At 42.1% G+C, this 19478-nt stretch overlaps 1 protein-coding gene across 9 annotated transcripts in view; it reads left to right on the plus strand.

Annotated features, from left to right (window-relative positions):
• Positions 1–19478, plus strand: part of ANKS1A (ankyrin repeat and sterile alpha motif domain containing 1A) — a 199569-nt gene that overhangs the window by 90567 nt on the left and 89524 nt on the right. For all 9 annotated transcript variants that reach the window (XM_033216862.1, XM_033216865.1, XM_033216867.1 and 6 more), the window contains 7 exons: positions 1980–2276; positions 3046–3121; positions 3406–3507; positions 3610–3711; positions 5365–5561; positions 9828–9920; positions 15027–15147. In XM_033216862.1, coding sequence (XP_033072753.1) covers positions 1980–2276; positions 3046–3121; positions 3406–3507; positions 3610–3711; positions 5365–5561; positions 9828–9920; positions 15027–15147 — 988 coding nt within the window. The remainder of the gene's footprint in view (positions 1–1979; positions 2277–3045; positions 3122–3405; positions 3508–3609; positions 3712–5364; positions 5562–9827; positions 9921–15026; positions 15148–19478) is intronic.

A 19478-nucleotide genomic window follows, 5' to 3' on the forward strand; every position in this document is an offset into this window, starting at 1 on the left:
GGTCTAAAAGAGACAGTAGTATTTGCTTCAGAGTAAATAGTTTTTCTGGATTGGAGTTTTAATATGAATAAGCTGACTTTCATGGCTCTATCACACTCATCTTGAGATGTACAACCTGGAGAATCCTTTTAAACTTCTTTGGGTTACTACTCTGCCCCAGAATTACTTCATAGAAAGATCCTATGAGTTTTTGTTAATGGTGTTGGTTCATCGAGAGAAAGTGATAATCAACCAGAGAAATGTTGGGTTAAAAAAGAGAGAAACTGAAGGGACAGCTCTAAGTTTGCTTAGGAAACTCATGCCATAGCTTAATAGGAAATAGGCCTTCCAAATGGGTATCCTAAAAGGTTTGTTTGGCACAGGGAGGACCTCAAAGACTTGCTTTCTGCCCAGCATTTCCCCTTCCTCCAGACTTTTAGGTAACATGGAATTTGCCCCTTAGGGCCCAGTCATATTATAGGAGGCTGTGGCTGGCAGGCTGACTGTATCCCTTGGCCAGTGAAGGCTGTCGGCACTTTCCCAGCAGCTGCTCTCCTTGAGTTGTGTTTGAGCTCAGTGCAGCTTCCTCTGCATCCTCTGTTTATTTGTGTGCATTTATCTTTGCATGTGTCCTGCTACTACTTTTTCTGTCCTTATTTCATGTAAAAATTTTTCTTTGCCATCGTCCTCACCTTTTGGGGGCTTGCTCCCAGCAGCTGTGGATCTTTCTGGTATACTTGGTATAGTTGGAAAAAATGATGCAGTCAAATGCCAGATCAAAAGCAGATGGAATTGCATATGCATGTTTGGGTAACTCCTAATCCATTACTTTTAGTGTTATGAATAGAAATAAAGCAATTGCAGAAACATTTAATTTCGACCTTTTGACCACTGAAAGGTGCACAATATTGACTTGACTGACAAAGCCCCTCTTAAGCTTTCTTTCCCAAAAGCAGAAGCCTCCTGGATAAATTTAGGAATCTCAAAATCTTGTGGGAGAATTATTTTCATCAGTGCTTCTCAAAAAGGAGAGGTCATGGGACTTACTTTATTTCTGCTCTAATTAGACATTGTCAGTAGTAAAAGAGCATAATTGGAATGACTAATATTTTGCTTCTGATGGTTGATAAAGCACACAATTCTCCCATTTTATCCCAAATTCTGTCTTTAGTTTGAAACAAAATTGGCATTAGAGGACCGTGGGTTGTGAGCTTGAATTGATAGCAATATTACATCTGAATATTTTGCACCTCTCACACAAAACATGCCAGCGTTTGCCTCTTTCTTACATAAGAAGCATCTTCCTGTGCTGGCTGCCATTTTAATGAAGTAGATACTGCATGCGTTGCTTGGTGCAGGCTCCTGGAGTAAGCACAGTGCAGCGTCAGGGTCCCCTATTTCTCTGTGACTAAGCCCGAGTGCCCCCTTTCCCTGGAAATGGCTTTTGGCTGATACCTTGGGCGATTTTTAGTCTGCTCTGTTACTTTCACTGTTGGCTGATTGATTTGCATGCAAGAAGCTATGCAGATGAAAAACTTTTATTAAAAAGCTTATGTGTAAGGCAGTGGTTGGTTGACAAATCCAGAATCAGAACCAAAGGGTTGAATACATACAAATTGTAAAACCATTTGAAGTTTAAACTGAAATAATAGCAGTGATGATATTGGTATTCATCTTGCCAGGGCTTCTACCAAATGCCTGCCACATTTTCTTGTTCACTCTCCTTACAACCTGGAGACCCTTCCTTCATGGCACACAGGGGATTGCCAGTGTTTAAGAGATGACTTCTCCCTTCTCACAGTCACTGGAGGAAGGTGTCGCTGATTAGACCAGTCAGTCTTGTTTGTGGGGGAATATGCCTGGATTCCAACTTTTATTAGCCCCCAAGTATCGCTGCTATTTTTCGCATTTAAATTTCAGTGGTTTTACGTGTGGTTGTCCTGGTCAGGTGCCCGTCTGCCAGTCACCTTTCTGATGTGATCTGCTTGTTAACTCTTTAGAACAATGACAACGAGACGGCCCTGCATTGTGCAGCACAGTATGGCCACACAGAGGTGGTGAAGGTGCTCTTAGAGGAGCTGACGGACCCCACCATGCGCAACAACAAATTTGAGACCCCTTTGGACCTGGCAGCACTGTACGGGCGACTGGAGGTGGTGAAAATGCTCCTTAATGCACACCCCAACCTCTTGAGCTGCAACACTAAGAAGCACACCCCTCTGCACTTGGCAGCAAGGAATGGCCACAAAGCCGTGGTCCAGGTCCTCCTCGATGCTGGCATGGACAGCAACTACCAGGTAGCGGGGCGGGTGGGGGCTCCTCCAATCTCAAGAGACTCAGTCATTTTGCAGAAGGCACAAGGACCATGCTGCTGGGCTGTGCTCTTTACTTAGCACGTTTCACATCATGTTTCAAATGCTTCCTTTTGCTGACTCATTTTAATGTGACACTTCAAAAACAAATGAACTCCTCAAGCAAGTCTATTATTTTTTTGTTTCTTTTCAGGGGGTAATCCATAGTCATTAAACCCTGAAAAGATGTGCTTATGGACTGGCTCTCAAAACCAGAAAAGTTTCATTATCTTCCTATCCATGTGTTCCCACTGCCACCATTTAGCGCCTCCAAAGTCTCATCAGCTTGACGTTGCCAGCAAGAAATGCCACATTTCCTTTCTTTGTTAGCCTCTCCCATTCAAATGAATGATTCCTTAGGTTTTGTGTTGACCAAACCACATTTGAAGTGAGGGTGTTTCTCTTGTACTTTTCTTCTCATTACTCCTTCCACCCAGGAAGGTAGAGTTCTGAGGCATTTCACCAGTAGATGGCTCTAAGAGTAACTGTTCAGTTATTCACATGTGACCTGCTGGTGGCACAGACATGGCCTTGGTATATGGGCCACAATCATGGTTTTATAATCCACACAAGAAAAGCTGGAAAGATAATGACAGAGGGCTTTGTGTAGTTTGTTTTATTTTGTGTCCTTTCTTGTCTGTGTCCCCTTTGTCATGTGAAGCCGCACCAAACTGTTCTGATGACATCCTGCTCTGCGCTCTTGTTTGCTTTCCAGACGGAGATGGGCAGTGCTTTGCATGAGGCTGCTTTGTTTGGCAAGACCGATGTGGTGCAAATCCTGCTGGCCGCAGGTGAGAGGTCGGCAGCGCTCTTGTCTACACAGCATGCCAGGGTTGGGATTGTTTCTCCCTCATCCCCTAGGGGGAGTTTTGCTGGCCGTGTTTGAACTCAATGTACGTGTATCTCCACTGGTTGAGTACAAGTGTGTAAACTATTCTTGAATAGCTGGATTAAATGGCTTTGGATGAAAAATGTTGGCCATACTGCTGACAGCCTTAAATGTCCTAAAATTTGACCTCTTGAAGGCTGGCTTGAAAACGCTCACTCCCCTGGTCCACCTGGTGTGCCTTTCTAGGAATTGACGTCAACATAAAAGATAACCGTGGACTGACTGCCCTAGACACTGTTCGGGAACTGCCTTCTCAAAAGAGCCAGCAGATAGCAGCATTAATTGAAGGTATCCTCCTTTCTCCCTGTGTGGGTGACCAGGGGACACACGAATTGAACCAAGGCATTTGTATTTGGTGCAGCAGTTTTTTTTTTTAATCTTGCCATGTAGATCACATGACTGGAAAAAGAAGTGCAAAAGAAGTAGATAAGACCCCCCCACCCCAGCCACCTCCCATCTCCAGTATGGACTCCATATCACAGAAGTCTCAGGGTAAGGCAACTCTCCCCTGTCAGTAAAGGGGTGCTCAGCTTGGAAAGAGATGAACATTCATGGGCAGAATGGAAAAATCTTAATTTAAATAATAATTTTGGGGGGTTGTGAGTACTTAGTAAGTTTATATTCAGTTCATTTTTTGCCAACTACTATATGAAGTTTTATTGGACATAGTTCATGCTTTTGACTGTGGGCCTCTTCTTTCCTACTTTATTTTAGCCTCTACTTTTCCAGTTGGCTCTATGAGATCTATTCAGGGATGTGTAGTAGGGAGGATCATCTCAAGATGAACTCAAATATCAGTGAAACCTTCTTTTTCTAACACATAATCACAATGTAGTGCCTTGTGCATAGTTGACTAGTAATAATTTCTTTTTTTTTTTTTTTTTTTTTTTCTGAGACAGAGTCTCACTCTGTCACCCAGGCTGGAGTGCAGTGGCGCGATCTCAGCTCACTGCAACCTCTGCCTCCTGGGTTCAAGGGATTCTCCTGCCTCAGCCTCCTGAGTAGCTGGGATTATAGGCACCTACCACTATGCCCAGCTAATTTTTTTGCATTTTGAGTAGAGACAGGGTTTCACTGTGTTGGCCAGGCTGGTCTTGAACTCCTGACCTCGTGATTTGTCTGCCTCAACTTCCCAAAGTGCTGGGATTACAGGCATGAGCCACTGTGCCTGGCCAATATTTAATGAGTATCATCTGATTGGTAGGCGGGTACATGGCAGATTTTGATAATATAACATATGAGCAACAAATGTGGTCTGGATGGGAGCTTAGGGAGTCCAGCCTAACTGTCAGTAGTCAGGATCCACCTTTTCAGATGCATTTAGCAAACTTTTGGGTCCTTAATATGATGAATACAAAGATAGAATAAAGACTGATACCTTTCCCCAAATATAGATCACAATAAAGAAGGCTAGAAAAACAGAACAAAGCTAAAAGTGAAAAAAGGGAAAGGGATTTCCCAGAGGGGTGTAGGGAGATAAGCGCTAAAGGGTGCCCAGCTCTCTGTACTGTGGAGTCCTTGTCTTCCTCCCACATGCACTCTTTTTCTTGACTTCATAATCTGCTAGTAAGGGGATTAGTAGTTCACTAACCTCTTCAAGGATTTTACATTTATAGTTTTGATTATTTACAGGCAACCCAGAGTTGCCTGGGCTCTAACAGTTGGTAACTTTGCAGAGTCACACGTTTGGATTGCAGGTGCTCCGAGGCTGATAGTTATCTAACAGGCCAGGCTAACAGCTCAGAAAGCCTTTGCCATCCTCTATTTTGTTTGAACATGTGGAGGCTTTTATTAAAGAATGTAAAGGGTAACTTAAGTTTTTCAGTTACACCTTGCTATATTTTATGGGTTAATGTCATTATGGTATTGAGGTATTTTGGGACTTTATAAAGGTCTTGGGAGTATCCCTTATAGATGTCAATGGTTTTTCATACTGAATTAGGGAAAAATCTGTTTAGATCTCAGGGCATAAAGAACAGCTGAAACTATACGTATTCTTGTCCATGGAACAAAGTAATCATTTTCTTGCTCTGAGTTAGTGTTTGTGAGCGCGGGTAACTAAAGAGGCTTTGGGTTGCTGCACTGGTTGGAACCTGAGATTCAGATCCCCTTTAGTGACTCTCTTGCCCTCCATCCTCCTCTCAGGTGACGTGGAGAAAGCAGTGACTGAACTGATTGTCGATTTTGACACAAATGCTGAAGAAGAGGGTCCCTACGAAGCTCTGTATAATGCTGTCTCCTGCCATTCGTTGGACAGCATGGCCAGCGGGCGATCGTCTGACCGAGACTCCACGAACAAGGAGGCTGAGGCAGCAGGAGTGAAACCTGCTGGAGTGAGGCCTGTATGTGACCCAGGGCCTGCACCTCCTGGGGGCTGTGTTGGCAGGCTGGCCCGTGAGGTGATGGGGCACAGGGAAAGGAAGTATGATCCCTGGTGCCAGCTCATGTTTCCGAGGCCTGGAGCCCACTTGTTCTCCTCTTCTTCTTGGGGCTCTGCTGGGTCTCTCTTGCTGAGTATACTAAAACTATACAGATCACACTGAGGTAGAGTTTTATTTTTTCCAATTTAATTTTCAGTATAACCAGCTTGCATCTTTACGTGACTTCATTGGCCTTAGAGCAAATTAAAACATTTTATTTCTGTTTAGCCTTAGTGTTGCTTCTGTCTTTGGAATATTTGCTGTATATTGTCTGTTTTCTCTCTGAAAAGCAGAAACATATCGTGAAAGAAGCTCACTGAAATGAGTTCCTATCTGTCCTGAGCATATGCTCACCATCCACTTACCCTGAAAGGATTCTCCATTTGGATTTGGGCAGGTTCTAGATTCAGCAGTGTTGTAGCAGGGCTTAACGTTGTATTTATTAGTATGTGACATTTCTATTTTATCTAATTATAATGCCTCCAGCCATTGAGATAATAGGATGAGAACAACTCTGAATTTTCCCTTCTGAAGGTCCACTTTCCCATCTTTCTGTTTCTTTCTCTAGTACAGATGCTCCTTGATTTACGATGGGATTATATCCTCATAAAACCATTGTAAGTTGAAAATCTCATAAGTCAAAAACACAGGTAATACACCTACCAAACACCATAGCTTAGCCTAGCCTAGGTTAAATGTGCTCAGAATACTTACATGAGCCTACAATTGGGCAAAATCATTTAACACAAAGGCTGTTTTATAATAAGGTGTTGAATAGCTTATGTCATTTATTGAATACTGCACTGAAAGCGAAAAACAGAATGGTTGTGTGAGTACTTGGAAGGACAGTTTCTACTGAATGCGTATTGCTTTCCCTCGATGATAAGGTTGGAACATTGTATCATCGCAGGTCAGACAGTCTGTACCTGCTTTTACTTCTAGTCTTGTACATCGTTCCTGAGATAGCTTACCCCTGGCTTCTCCCCTAGGGTTATGTTGGGAGTGTAGGCCTGAATACACTGGTCCCACTGACCTTCCTGCACTCCAGGCACAACAATTTCAGGTTGTGAGCACTGCCCATTAGCTAAACTGATCATTGCTTTAATGAGATCCTAGTGCTAAGCCCATCTAGAGACATATTTTCAGGCCTATGTTATTTCTTCCTGTTGGAGGGGCTGGCCTTTCCCTTTTGGTCTGAATCTGGCTTGTGACCATTTTAATGATCTTTTGGCTGCAGGTAACTCTTGTTTCTTGCAGGTGTGCCTTGGGAATGGCCTTATGATTCTTAGAGTGCTCTTTTTCGTTAGACTCCTTGCTGTGCCCTGAAACACCATTTTAGTATGGATCTTGGAAAGGCCCGCAGTCTAGTGGTAGTCCACCAGAGTGGGTGTTATCAAGGACTGTGACAAAACTCCTTGTGAGTGGTGAAAGCAAGTGCATGTGCCGAGCACCACCAGTATAGCGCTTCTATAGACAGCTGGTTTTTTCACTTACTTTGCTTTTAGGCACAACTGAAGAAAGAAAATCCAGGTTTGGAGGGAGGTGGTGTTTTAATTGGTACTTATAGGTGATGCCCATTAGGGGGCGCTGGAGTCTTTGCAAGAAGCCGCTCAGGGTTACTGAAGAAAGCTGAGAATGAATTCCTGTGATTGATTTCCACAGGTCTCTTTGTTCCCTCCTGCTCTCCTGGTTGCCTCCTGTTCTCCCCCCTGTGGTCCTAAGCAGAAATGGGTGGATGCTTTGCCATTTTTACTTGTGTATGTTGTGGCTGTGCTGTCTTCCGGGCCCTTGGTAATTAACTATGGCAAAGGGCCTCTTTACCTCTTGGTAAGCACAATGAATGGTATGTGTAAATCACCACTGTACTTCTAGGCCCTGCTCCAAAGTTTTCACCTTAGAAAAAAAGAGACACAGGTATTTCTGTTTCCTTCCCGTGTCCCTGGTGATTGTTTCTTCCACAAAAGGCTTCCATATTGTTCTTTCTAGGCCTTTTTAGTATTAGGAAGGCTTCTAGGATGAGTTCTTTTTGTTGTTGTGTTTCCTTTTTGTTTTTTCCCCTCGGTTACTTGGTGTCCCAAGGTTAGTTAACTGGTGATGGATACAGGCCTGCTCCTTTTGCTGTTCCCTTCCTTATAAGGTGACAGTGGGACCAGGTTCCTGCACTTCTGGAGCAAAGAAGGGTGGGGAAAGTGGCACTTAGTGGGACATCTGATATAAATAGTTTTGTTTGGCTTGAACATACAGACTTGTTTTGAAGTCACTGCCATTGGGCATCCATCTGGTTCCAGGGTCTATGTGAATGACCGACTTATCAAGATAGAATACTGAGCAGTGAAGCCTATTTTAAGAGAGAGATTATGGATGCCAAAATGCTAATGCGGGTAGCTCCTAAAACATGAGAAACATCTTTCCATGCAGATTTTGCTTGGGCTCTCGCATAACTCAGCATTCTCTGCTTTGACTTTCTGAAATACCCCTGTTTTAACAACACAGTAAACAAACCTACAAGCCAGGGAATGAGCCTGCAGGACAGCTCTGGTTTTGGGTCCCCCACTCCCTTTAGTAGGAACACTGATTCTCAAGCATGACCAGGGCTTTGGAATATAAACAGTGCTAAAGGCCCTGCAGGTACAATGGTAAATATCTCTTCAGCTTTCAGTTTTCCTTCATCAGGATCGTCCTGTGTATTCCTGAAATTGTTTACCCATGATCTAACTTATCCTGTGTCACCTCTTCAGTGACTTTCTTATTCTAGAGCAGGGGTTGGCAAACTACAGTCCACAAGTGTCTGTTTTTGTAAATAAAGTTTTATTGGAGCACAGCCACACTCGTTCATTTACATATCATCTGTGGCTACTTTTGCATTATAATGCCAGAGTTGACTGCAAAGCCTAAAATATTCACTATATGGCCCTTAAAGAAAAAGCTTCTTTTCCTTTTAAAAATGGGTTTAGATGGGCTGGGCACAGTGGCTCACGCCTGTAATCCCAGCACTTTGGGAGGCCAAGGCGAGCGGGCAGATCACGAGGTCAGGAAATCAAGACCATACTGGGTAACACAGTGAAACCCTGTCTCTACTAAAAATACAAAAAATTAGCTGGGCGTGGTGGCCAGCGCCTGTAGTCCCAGCTACTCGGGAGGCTAAGGCAGGAGAATACCGTGAACCCAGGAGGCGGAGCTTGCAGTGAGCCGAGATAGCGCCACTGCACTCCAGCCTGGGCAACAGAGTGAGACTCCATCTCAAAAGAAAACAATTTTTTAAAATAGGTTTAGATGAAATAGAGTTTCATATAATACTTATTTATTATTGAAGGAGGCAACCAAGGATAAGAGAACAGTTTGATCTTTTTGCTAATAAATGGGAATAGACCAGTATCAGAGCATTAATGTTTCAACAGGAATTAACGTTTTTGTCCTTGATTACTTTCCTCATTACTTCCTCAATAACTTTGATTCTTTTTTTTTTTTTTTTTTGAGACGGAGTCTCATTCTGTCGCCCAAACTGGAGTGCAGTGGCCGGATCTTGGCTCACTGCAAGCTCCGCCTCCCGGGTTCACAACGTTCTCCTGCCTCAGCCTCCCGAGTAGCTGGGACTACAGGCGCCTGCCACCACGCCCGGCTAGTTTTTTGTATTTTTTAGCAGGGACGGGGTTTCACCGGGTTAGCCAGGATGGTCTCGATCTCCTGACCTTGTGATCCGCCCGTCTCGGCCTCCCAAAGTGCTGGGATTACAGGCTTGAGCCACCGCGCCCGGCCAACTTTGATTCTTTAGAACAAATTTCACCGGTTGATTTCTTTTGATCCAGTGTTTCCTCTTTCTAGAGTAGACTGAAAAGTGAGCCACTGATTTTCCTAAGGTAAAGTTTTATGTATCAGTATTATGAAGGACATTTTCTAACAAGGCAGTTATGTGTTTTCAGTACTGGCATTTCTCACTGTGGTCTAGGATATGAAAGAGGTGTTTATGATCTCTGCCACAGACTTCGAAAACTGTAAAGCATGCTAATTGAATTGTGTATGTGTGCACAGAGTTCTCCATCTGTTCAGAGACTAAATCTTGACTTTAGTGTCTCAAGGGAATTCCGTACATTATTCTTTTTCATTTCCAAGGGCTAGATGAGGGCAAACCAAAAAATTAGATACTTGATAAAAGAGATAGCAAAATATTTATTTTTTTCTCTTCTTCAGAGGGAACGTCCACCACCTCCAGCAAAACCACCGCCAGATGAAGAGGAAGAAGATCACATAGATAAGAAGTATTTTCCCTTGACAGCTTCTGAGGTAGAGGGTTGTGGGTTTATTCCCATTGCTGAAATTTGAGTTTGTTGAAAAGGGCATCGATGTGTACTTTAAAAGACTTTGCTTTCTCATCTCATCAACTCTTTGGATTATAAATTTGTATTATGTGTACTAGTAATCTGGAATAAGACCTTTCAAACTCACAAAGAATTTTAATATAGCGCTCGCATACCATACCATATGGAAAGTAAAATGTACATTTTCTCCTGGCTCCAATAAGCTGAACAGTCTCACTTTTTGCTTTTAAGCCTCTTGTCTTTTGATACAAGATGTAGAGCTTCCCTTTAATCACTGTTCCCTAGACTGTGCCTCATTAGCAAGCTTTAGTGCTTTTGCCCCAAACATCTTATTCCTGTTTTTGTATTTTTTCCTGTTCATTTCACATGAAGACTCTACACCAGGACAAACATGAATTGAGCCATGAAGACTCAATTAGAAAAGACATAGGAATTATGTGGGATGGCCAGGGCTGGAAGATCAAAGAAGTTTATTTGAAAAGAGTAGTCTACCCTTTTGAAAAGGAAATGTTATCATGAGGCAAATAACTCAATCACTTAAAAGTGTGAAAAAATTGTGTTGTCCTTAATCTTTCGTCTTAAAAACGCTCTGCTAACACTTCCTGCCATTAGGAGAATATATCTATGGAATATTTATTGAAAATATTATATAATTTTAATAGTCATTTTGTAGCTCATTCAATGCCCTATTCTCTAATTTAAAAATCAGCTGATATAAAATAGTTAATTACTCTCATCACTTTATCCCTAGAAGTTAGAGTTAATGATTTTTTTACGGTATTGCCACAGACCATGGCAGGTTCTTTTATTCAGTATAAACACATGGAACCAGAGAGATGGCTTTAGTTTAACAAAATGTGTAAATACAAGGAAGCCCTTTTATGTAAAAGTCAGTGTTGGAGATAGGGGAAGATTTCTATGCTAGGTACAAATTCTGTCCTTAATTCTTTCCTTGAATTACAAAATGCTTATTATAATGTCTCATCTAAGGGTTTCTAGATTTGCAGCCTGTTATTACCACCTCTGGATAATAACACATTTCTAGTAGATCCAAGTGCATGCAGTAAATCCTTCCATACTTTTATATAAATAGAAGTTTGTCTCATTACCCCCCCTCCTTATTTTTTTTATTTTTTATTTTTTAACAAGGAGAAGCCTAATAATATGGAGCATATTCAGTTGGGGCTGGGTCTCTGTAAATGCCTTCTGCCCCTCTTTAACAAGGACTTGAGTTAAAATTCATAATGCTTGGGCAAGGCTCTTAAAGAAACACTGGATTATATCCAGAATTTTCTATTCTCCCAAGGTTTTCTAAAGCATACAATGTGGCAGTAACACAGTGTCAAGAAGTGGTGGCTGGAAGAGAGAAGGGGGAATCTTCATATTACTCTCCTAGACGGGAGAGTTTGAGATATATATATATACACACACATACACACACACACACACACACACACACACATATATATTTTTTTTAGACGGAGTCTCTGTCACCCAGGCTGGAGTGCAGTGGCGTGATCTCAGCTGACTGCAAGCTCTGCCTCCTGGGTTCACTCCATTCTCCTGCCTCAGCCTCCCGAGTCGCTGGGACTACAGGCACCCGCCACCACGCCCGGCTAATGTTTTGTATTTTTAGTAGAGACGGGGTTTTACCGTGTTAGCTAGGATGGTCTCGATCTCCTGACCTTGTGATCCGCCTGCCTCGGCCTCCCAAATTGCTGGAATTACAGGCATGAGCCACTGTGCCCGGCTGAGATACATTTTCTGAAGCTTGCTTCTGAATAGCCTGGAATTCTGGATCAGTTGGACCAGCATAGTCAGTATTTGGAAGATGGTGAAACACTGAATTTGCTAATTTACTGGTGATTATAGGTACCTGAATATAGAGGTGATATGACCTGCATATGATCCAGGCAGATTTTGTTCATATGTTGTAGTTTGAATGTAGTGTGAATGGTCTTCTTCAAAGTGTACAATTATGTGTATTTTTTGGACTCTGTTGTCTTTCACCATTTTTCCTTATACTGTTAAAGCTTAAATACCCTAGACCCTATCATATCTCAGGAGACACTGACTTCATCAAACTTAGGCTTTTGTCTTTGGCAAGCAATCTGCCCCAATATTTGTATTCCTATTCCTAAGCCTGGTCATTGTCAGATGACTCTTAGAAGCCTTTAGGGGAAGCCAGAGTATACCTAGCCGTAGGAGTGCTTATCAGGTTAATGACCTGATCATGAAACTGGCTTATAAACATTAGACACATATACTCACGCACATACACATGCTGTATAGATGTTTTTGCCCATAGAAGGTGCTGCCAGCTGCATCAGGACTGGCTGTAGTCTTCTCTGTGCTCAGATGTGCTAAGTATTCATGGAAGCTGCAGCTGCTGGAGTAGCTCTTCCCAGAAGGCTCCCACACCCCAACTGGACATTCCATTGGTCACAGTTAGGTGGTGACTGCTCATAGCTTTGCTCTGCAGCAGAAATGTTGCTTTCCACATAGCAAAAAAAGTATATATTATATATGTATATATATGTGTATACGTGTGTGTGTGTGTGTGTGTATTTGGCTTTGATTTATTGCCAGTCCTGGAGGAAAGGAAAAAAAAAGATTAAGGAGTAATTTAGTAAAGAGCAGAATCCTTTCTGTTGAAAATCAGTTATTGCCATATTGACTATGACATAGGGCTTCTGGAGTGGGAGCTAGGAAGGCTCAAAGAAAAGCAGTTTATTGCTTTATTGTGAGGATTTTTAATCCCATAGCTGGTAGAAGCTAGCACCAAGAAGAAAAGATCACTCTGCTTGTCGTCTGGGTATGAGCAATTGGATGAAGAAAAAAATGAAAGTTGAGGGAAAATGAGGCCAAACTGGTCCAGAATCAGGAGAGTTGACTTTTATGGCCATAGCTCTGTTGTGAGCTTTCTGTATAACCTTGGACAAGTCCCTGGACCTCTCTGGGAACCAGGTTTGTCATCTACAAATGAAAGAGCAGAACCAGGTGCTCTCTGGCTGTTACTGTGATGGTTAGGATCCCTTCCAGCTCTGGCATTTGATGGTTCTCTGCCTCTATTTGTCCTGCACAAGAACTAGGCACAGAGAGAAAGCAGGTCCAGTGGGCCTGATTTTCCACATGGAAGTCATCAGCCCTCTCCTGCATGAGAAGAAAGGATATTATAGGCTGGACATCCAGGCTGTCAATTACCTCCCTCTGAAGGAAGCATGCCTGAGGCTATATGAGAGCTCTTCCCGTGTGTGGAACACTCAATCAGATTTCCCGGGCTCTGTGTAAGTGATAGCTGTAGGTGCGTAAACCTGCAGAACACAAATCCTGTCTGGACTGCCTGCGGTATTAAGTTGACACAGTGTGAACTGTTTAATGGCCCCTCTTTGTTCCTTTAATTGTGTTCCTATGAAGAGGCAAAGGAATAAGTAATATGAGTAAATGGCTCATTGTAATGAAATAGCTTTTAGCTTCCAGATAGCTTGCTATAAGTGGAGGTTTCTGCAGTGCTTAGCAGAATTTTGGAAGGAGACAGTCCTTTTGCCTTTAGAGTGGCAGCCTTGTTAACAAACGGGAGCTGCAGTTTCTCATTTAGTCTGAGGCTGCTAGAGTCCTTGTTGTCTCATTAGGCCCATAACACAGTGAGCTATGCCTTGAGAAGCAAAAACCTGATGAACCACCAACCTGATGCCTTTCCAGTGGGCTGAGGGACATGTCAGTATGGAAGGAAGTTTCTGTGTTTGCCAAGGAATCACATTTGTAGGGCAGCATTATTTGTTAGATGGAATTGGGAATTCCCCACCCCTCATCCCCTTGTTTGTAATACATTACTTGTCCGAGCCAAACTGATCAAGAAGAGATCTTGAGCCTTGGTTTGCTGTTCTAATAAGTAGGATTTGTCTTAACACTAGCGTATTCTTATTTTTCTTCTTATTTTGCCTGTGAAACAGATTGGATTCTTAGGACAGGTGGGCCAGAATTATCCTCTAAAGCAAGGATATCCATTCTTTCTCCCAGAGTGGCTGTAGCACTAATTGTGGTGTCTACAGCTTGATTCAAGGGAAAGCGTGGCTACTGTGGTACCAAGACTAGCTGTGACCATCAGGCCCTCAGCTGGTCAAAGCCTTACAGTTACCAGGTGTAGGAGCCAGCTCTGGTTCCGTTATTTCATCAGAGATACTTGACTGCCTGGATTAGGGATTTCTCAGTAGACAGCTGCTTTTTCCTCCTCACTGAAATTCAAACTTTCTGGCCACTTGACTCTTCAGAGCAGAGATTGGTGGAAGCAATTTAAAATTGTATTATCATAAAGGTTATAGAAATCCAGTTTTGGATTTCTTATATAGGTTATAGGGATATCCTTTCCTATATCCCTCAGGACCTCTGAAGAAAGGCTCACAAAAATAAAGATGAACTTACAGACAGGTTTGTTTCTAGTAAACATTAAGTGTTGAGGGTCAATTGGAAGTCATTTTGGTTTCCTCTTGAGGAGGTGGGAAGGATTCCAGTCTTTGGATAGTATATGTGCATATTAGAAAAGAAACATGGAGGAAGAGGTCTTCCTTCACAATGGAGCATGGCTAAGAGCTGCTTGGCAAGTATTAGCCTCAGAAAAGAGATCATGCGGAACACTGTAGGCATGGGAGATGCAAGAAAGGAAGGATCTTGGATTTTATTTGCACTTTTTGAAGACTAAAATCAAAGAAAGGGGAGTTTTTTGTTTTTTTGGTTTTGTTTTTGTTTTCGTTTTTCCTTAGAGACAATATCTTGTTCTGTCACCCAGGCTGGAGTTCTGTGGCACAATCCTGGTTCACTACAGCCTCAAAATTCCAGGCTCAGGTGATCCTCAGAAATGGGTATATTCTAGTCAAAGGCCATTCAGATTAGAGATACAGGTATATATCCAGAAATGCAGTTGTGATTCTATGTGACACTTGAATTATTCACCTTCTCTTTTCCACATTTCTTCTTCTTAGATGAAAAAAGAGCCAATAATTGAATATGTTCCACACTCCTGTCTTGATATTAGCCACATGCACAAAATATACTGGATGTTTCTCTCCCTTAGGTTCTGTCCATGAGACCTAGAATTCATGGGAGTGCAGCCCAGGAAGAAGACGAACACCCTTATGAACTGTTGTTAACAGCAGAGACAAAGAAAGTGGTGTCGGTGGATGGAAAAACAAAAGGTACGTTCCCCACAACTCCTGGCAGAACCAACTCCAAAGGGATTTTTAAAGTGTGTGATCCTGAGTGGAAGGGGAAGATGTTGTAACTATGATATTCTTTGGGTTGTGGCGGTTGGGTTTCACGACAGTCTGGGATGGTGGGTACATTATGGCTTTTCATTTCCAATACGTGACCTATATGCTCTAGCTTGGAGTTGGCTGCCACATTCAGCATGCGAAGCAAGGAGAAGGTTAAGTCAGACTAGGTGCAAACTGTGGGAGGAGAGACCACCAGCCCCATGGCAGAGATTGATTTGGCGTCTTAAATCATAAACCCTCAAGTTAATGCTGTGGAAAAACAAGCTCAACAAGTCAGTCCCTTTGGGTTCAGGCTGACGGCACAGACTCTGTTTTTGAGTCCTGACCTCAGAGTGAGACACTCCTGGGGAGGGGCCCGTGATTGGCTGCCACTCTGTAACTAGAGTGCTCTGTCGCCTTGGCCTACTTTCATTGCCTCTGCAAAATTCAGTTTCCTCTGTAAGGGAGTGAGCGCTGCAGTACTGAGATCCAGCCTGTCGATATAAGTGCAGTCACGACAGAGGTGAGTGTGCACTGCTGGGGAATTTGTGTCAACTCCTGTTCTAAGGAAGAATAAGGGGCAATGCAGTTCCCACTGCAGTTTGAAGGAACTCTAGTGACCTTTCCCAGCTCTCTACAGCTTGCAGGTATTAGGGCCTTCATGGGGTATGCGTACCTTCTTTCAACCCTAAGACATTCCATGGTTCAGGTAAGAACAGAGGATGAGATGGTTTCCTTTGAAATGCCCTTTGCTTAGATCTGTCAGTGCTTAGAGGGTGGCAAAGAGAACGTGTGCATATGCGTATGACATTGTAGACTTTATTTTTAATGGTCCTATTTAAAAGGTTTTCTCTTGCATGCAGACATTGTGGTCATTTTCATAGTGATTTTTTTTGTTTTGTATTTTATGGTTTCCGTTTGGAGCTTTTAAAAAAAGTTGTAATTTAGATACAGTAAAATTTATCCTTTTTTGTGTATAGTTCTGTGAATTTTGACAGCTGGAGTTGTATAACTGCCATCACAATAAAAATATAGAACAGTTTCATCCCCCAGATTTTCCCGTGTTCTTTTGTAGTCAACCCCACTCCTTTCCCTTGTTTCTGACAACCACTGCTCTGATGTCTGTCCCAATAGTTTTGCCTTTTCCAGAATGTCATATAAATGGAATCATACAATCTGTAGCCTTTTGAGCCTGGCCCCTTTCACTTAGCTAATACATTTGAAATTCATCCGTGTCATCGCATATATCAATAATTTGTTCCTTTTTGTTGCTATTATCCCATTGTATGGATATACCTCAGTTTACTCTTCCCTAGCTGAGGGATATTTGGGTCATTTACAGTTTTTGACAATTATAAATAAAATCATTATAAACATTCACTTACAGGTTTTTGTGTGAACAGAAGTTTTCGTTTCACTTAGATATATACCTATGAATGGGATTGCTGAGTATCCCAGCAATAGATGTTTAACTTCACGTGAAATATATAATATGTTTAACTCTATAAGAAACTGCCAAACTATTTTCCAGAGTGATTATACCATTTTGCGTTCCTATCAGAAGTGTATGAGATTTGATGTACATCTACTTGCTATATATATCATCCCTAGCACTTAATATTGTCAGGTTTTTAAAATTTTAGCCATTCTAATAGATATGCAATGTTAGTTCATTCTGGATTTAATTTGCATTTTCCTAATATCTAATGATGTTGAGCATCAATTAATGTGATTAGTCACCATCCTTAATATCTAATTAAATGTCTATCAAATTTTTGCTCATTTAAAAACATTAGATTGGGCCGGGCGCGGTGGCTCAAGCCTGTAATCCCAGCACTTTGGGAGGCCGAGACGGGCAGATCACGAGGTCAGGAGATCGAGACCATCCTGGCTAACACGGTGAAACCCCGTCTCTACTAAAAATACAAAAACTAGCTGGGCGAGGTGGCGGGCGCCTGTAGTCCCAGCTACTCGGGAGGCTGAGGCAGGAGAATGGCGTAAACCCGGGAGGCTGAGCTTGCAGTGAGCTGAGATCTGGCCACTGCACTCCAGTCCGGGCGACAGAGCGAGACTCCGCCTCAAAAAAAATAAAAAAAAATAAAAAAATAAAAACATTAGATTGTTTTCTTATTATTAGGTTGTGAATTCGTTATATATTTTACATACAAATTCTTCATTAGATACATGATTTTCTCCCCATCTGTGTCTTTTTGTTCCCTTAACAGTGTGTTTTGAAGAGAAGTGACTCTAAATTTTGATAAAGTTCAATTTATCCTTTTTTAAAATATGGATAAGGTCACCAATCTTTTTTTTTTTTTTTTGAGATGGAGTCTCTCTCTCTGTCACCAGGCTGGAGTGTAGTGGCCCAATCATAGCTCACTGCAACCTCCACTTCCTGGGTTCAAGCAGTTCTCTTGCCTCAGCCTCCCAAGTAGCTGAGACTACAGGCACGCACCACCACGCCCAGCTAATTTTTGTATTTTTAGTAGAGACGAGATTTCACCATGTTGGCCAGGATGGTCTCGATCTCTTGACCTCATGATCCGCCCACCTCAGCCTCCCAAAGTGCTGGGATTACAGGCATGAGCCACTGTGCTCAGCCACCAATCTTTTATATGTTTTTTTGCTAGAAATTTTACAGCTTTAGGTTTTACATTTAAGTCTATGACCAATTATGAGTTAATTTTTATATATGGTGTGAGGTATGGATCAAGTTTCATTGTTTTACAAATGGCTATCCAATTGTTTCTGCATGATTTGTTGAAAAAGACCTTCCTTTCTCTATTGAATTGTCTTTGCAACTTTGTTACTTTTTTCAGAATTATTTTAGACATTCTAGTTCCATTGTCTTTCCCATTTAGAATCAGCTTATTGATTTCTTCCCCACCCCACCACCTAGTTCTTAGTCAATGTGCACAGCTTGTTGATTTCTACAAAAAGTCCAGCTGGGATTTTGATTGGGTTTATATTGAATCTATATTGATAGTGAAAAATTGATAACTATATTGAGCCTTCCAATCATATTGGTAGATTTTTTTTTTTTTTTTGGGGGGGGACAGAGTCTTGCTCTGTCGCCCAGGCTGGAGTGCAATGCCATGACCTTGGCTCACTGCAACCTCCACCTCCCAGGTTCAAGTGATTCTCCTGCCTCACCCTCTCATGTAGAGGGGATTACAGGCAACCACCACCATGTCTGGCTAAATTTTGATTTTTAGCAGAGATGGCATTTCGCCACGTTGGCCAGGCTGATCTCGAACTCCAGACCTCAGGTGATCTGCCCGCCTCAGCCTCCAAAAGTGCTGGAATTGCAGGCATGAGCCACCAACCCTGGCCATACTGGTAGATTTTTAATTAAAACATTTAGAAAAGGTGAAGAGGGCACCAATGCCCTCTCTAGTCATTTGATAATAAAATTGATAATAAATTACACTTAATAAACTAACCCTTAAAAAACAAGCAATTAATTAATGCTCTGTTTGAAAATGGTTCTTAGTGAAGGAATAATTTTTAGCATCATGGAGGAGGGAGATTCCAATTCTTTCTTTCTTTCAAAGGTTTCATCTGGAACCACTACAAGATAATTGACTCAACCTTTGGAAGAAAGAAGAGTGGAAGGTTAGACTAACTTCATAAGTGGGGCTGGTGTCCTTAGTTACCAAGTGTGCTTGAAAGGGATTTTGTATCCCCGTATAAAGAGATCATTAGGTTAAGGAAGGAACTAACAATTAGGAGTTTTGGCTATACATCTGGTCCTCCTATGCTTTGGTTTCTTCCAACTCTTCTATATTGGGATAAGTGTTGTGAGTAGGTGGTATAGAAGCAGATTTAATTGAACCACAGGCTATGGGATGCGCCTGTCTCAAGGCTTGCTGCTTAGATCACTCAAAGAGCTTTCAGACAAAATAGCTGAGACAGTGAATATAAAAATGGGCTCTGCTAGTTTCTCAGAAGCCTTGCCTATCCTGGCAGCCTGGCAGGAAAAGCTTACCTAGAAGGAGTGCCTGCTAAGGTTGGTATAAGTGAGGCACATCAGCAGACCATGTTGTAGGTATTACTGAATCTTTTCTGCATTTCCTTTAATGTCTTGTTTTATGCAGCTTTTATGAATTAATTGATCAGTTTTCAAAAGGCCATGTTAGTGAGACTACCAGAGCTTTTAACCCTGCCTTAGTATAATTCAAAAAACTACAATGTGTGAGGGGTGGGGTGGGAAATTTTTAAAATTACATTTTTAGGCTGGGTACGGTGGCTCACTCTTCTAATCCCAGCACTTT

The sequence above is a fragment of the Trachypithecus francoisi genome, unplaced genomic scaffold (assembly GCF_009764315.1).
Source record: "Trachypithecus francoisi isolate TF-2019V2 unplaced genomic scaffold, Tfra_2.0 Lachesis_group10, whole genome shotgun sequence".
Lineage (NCBI taxonomy): Eukaryota > Metazoa > Chordata > Mammalia > Primates > Cercopithecidae > Trachypithecus > Trachypithecus francoisi.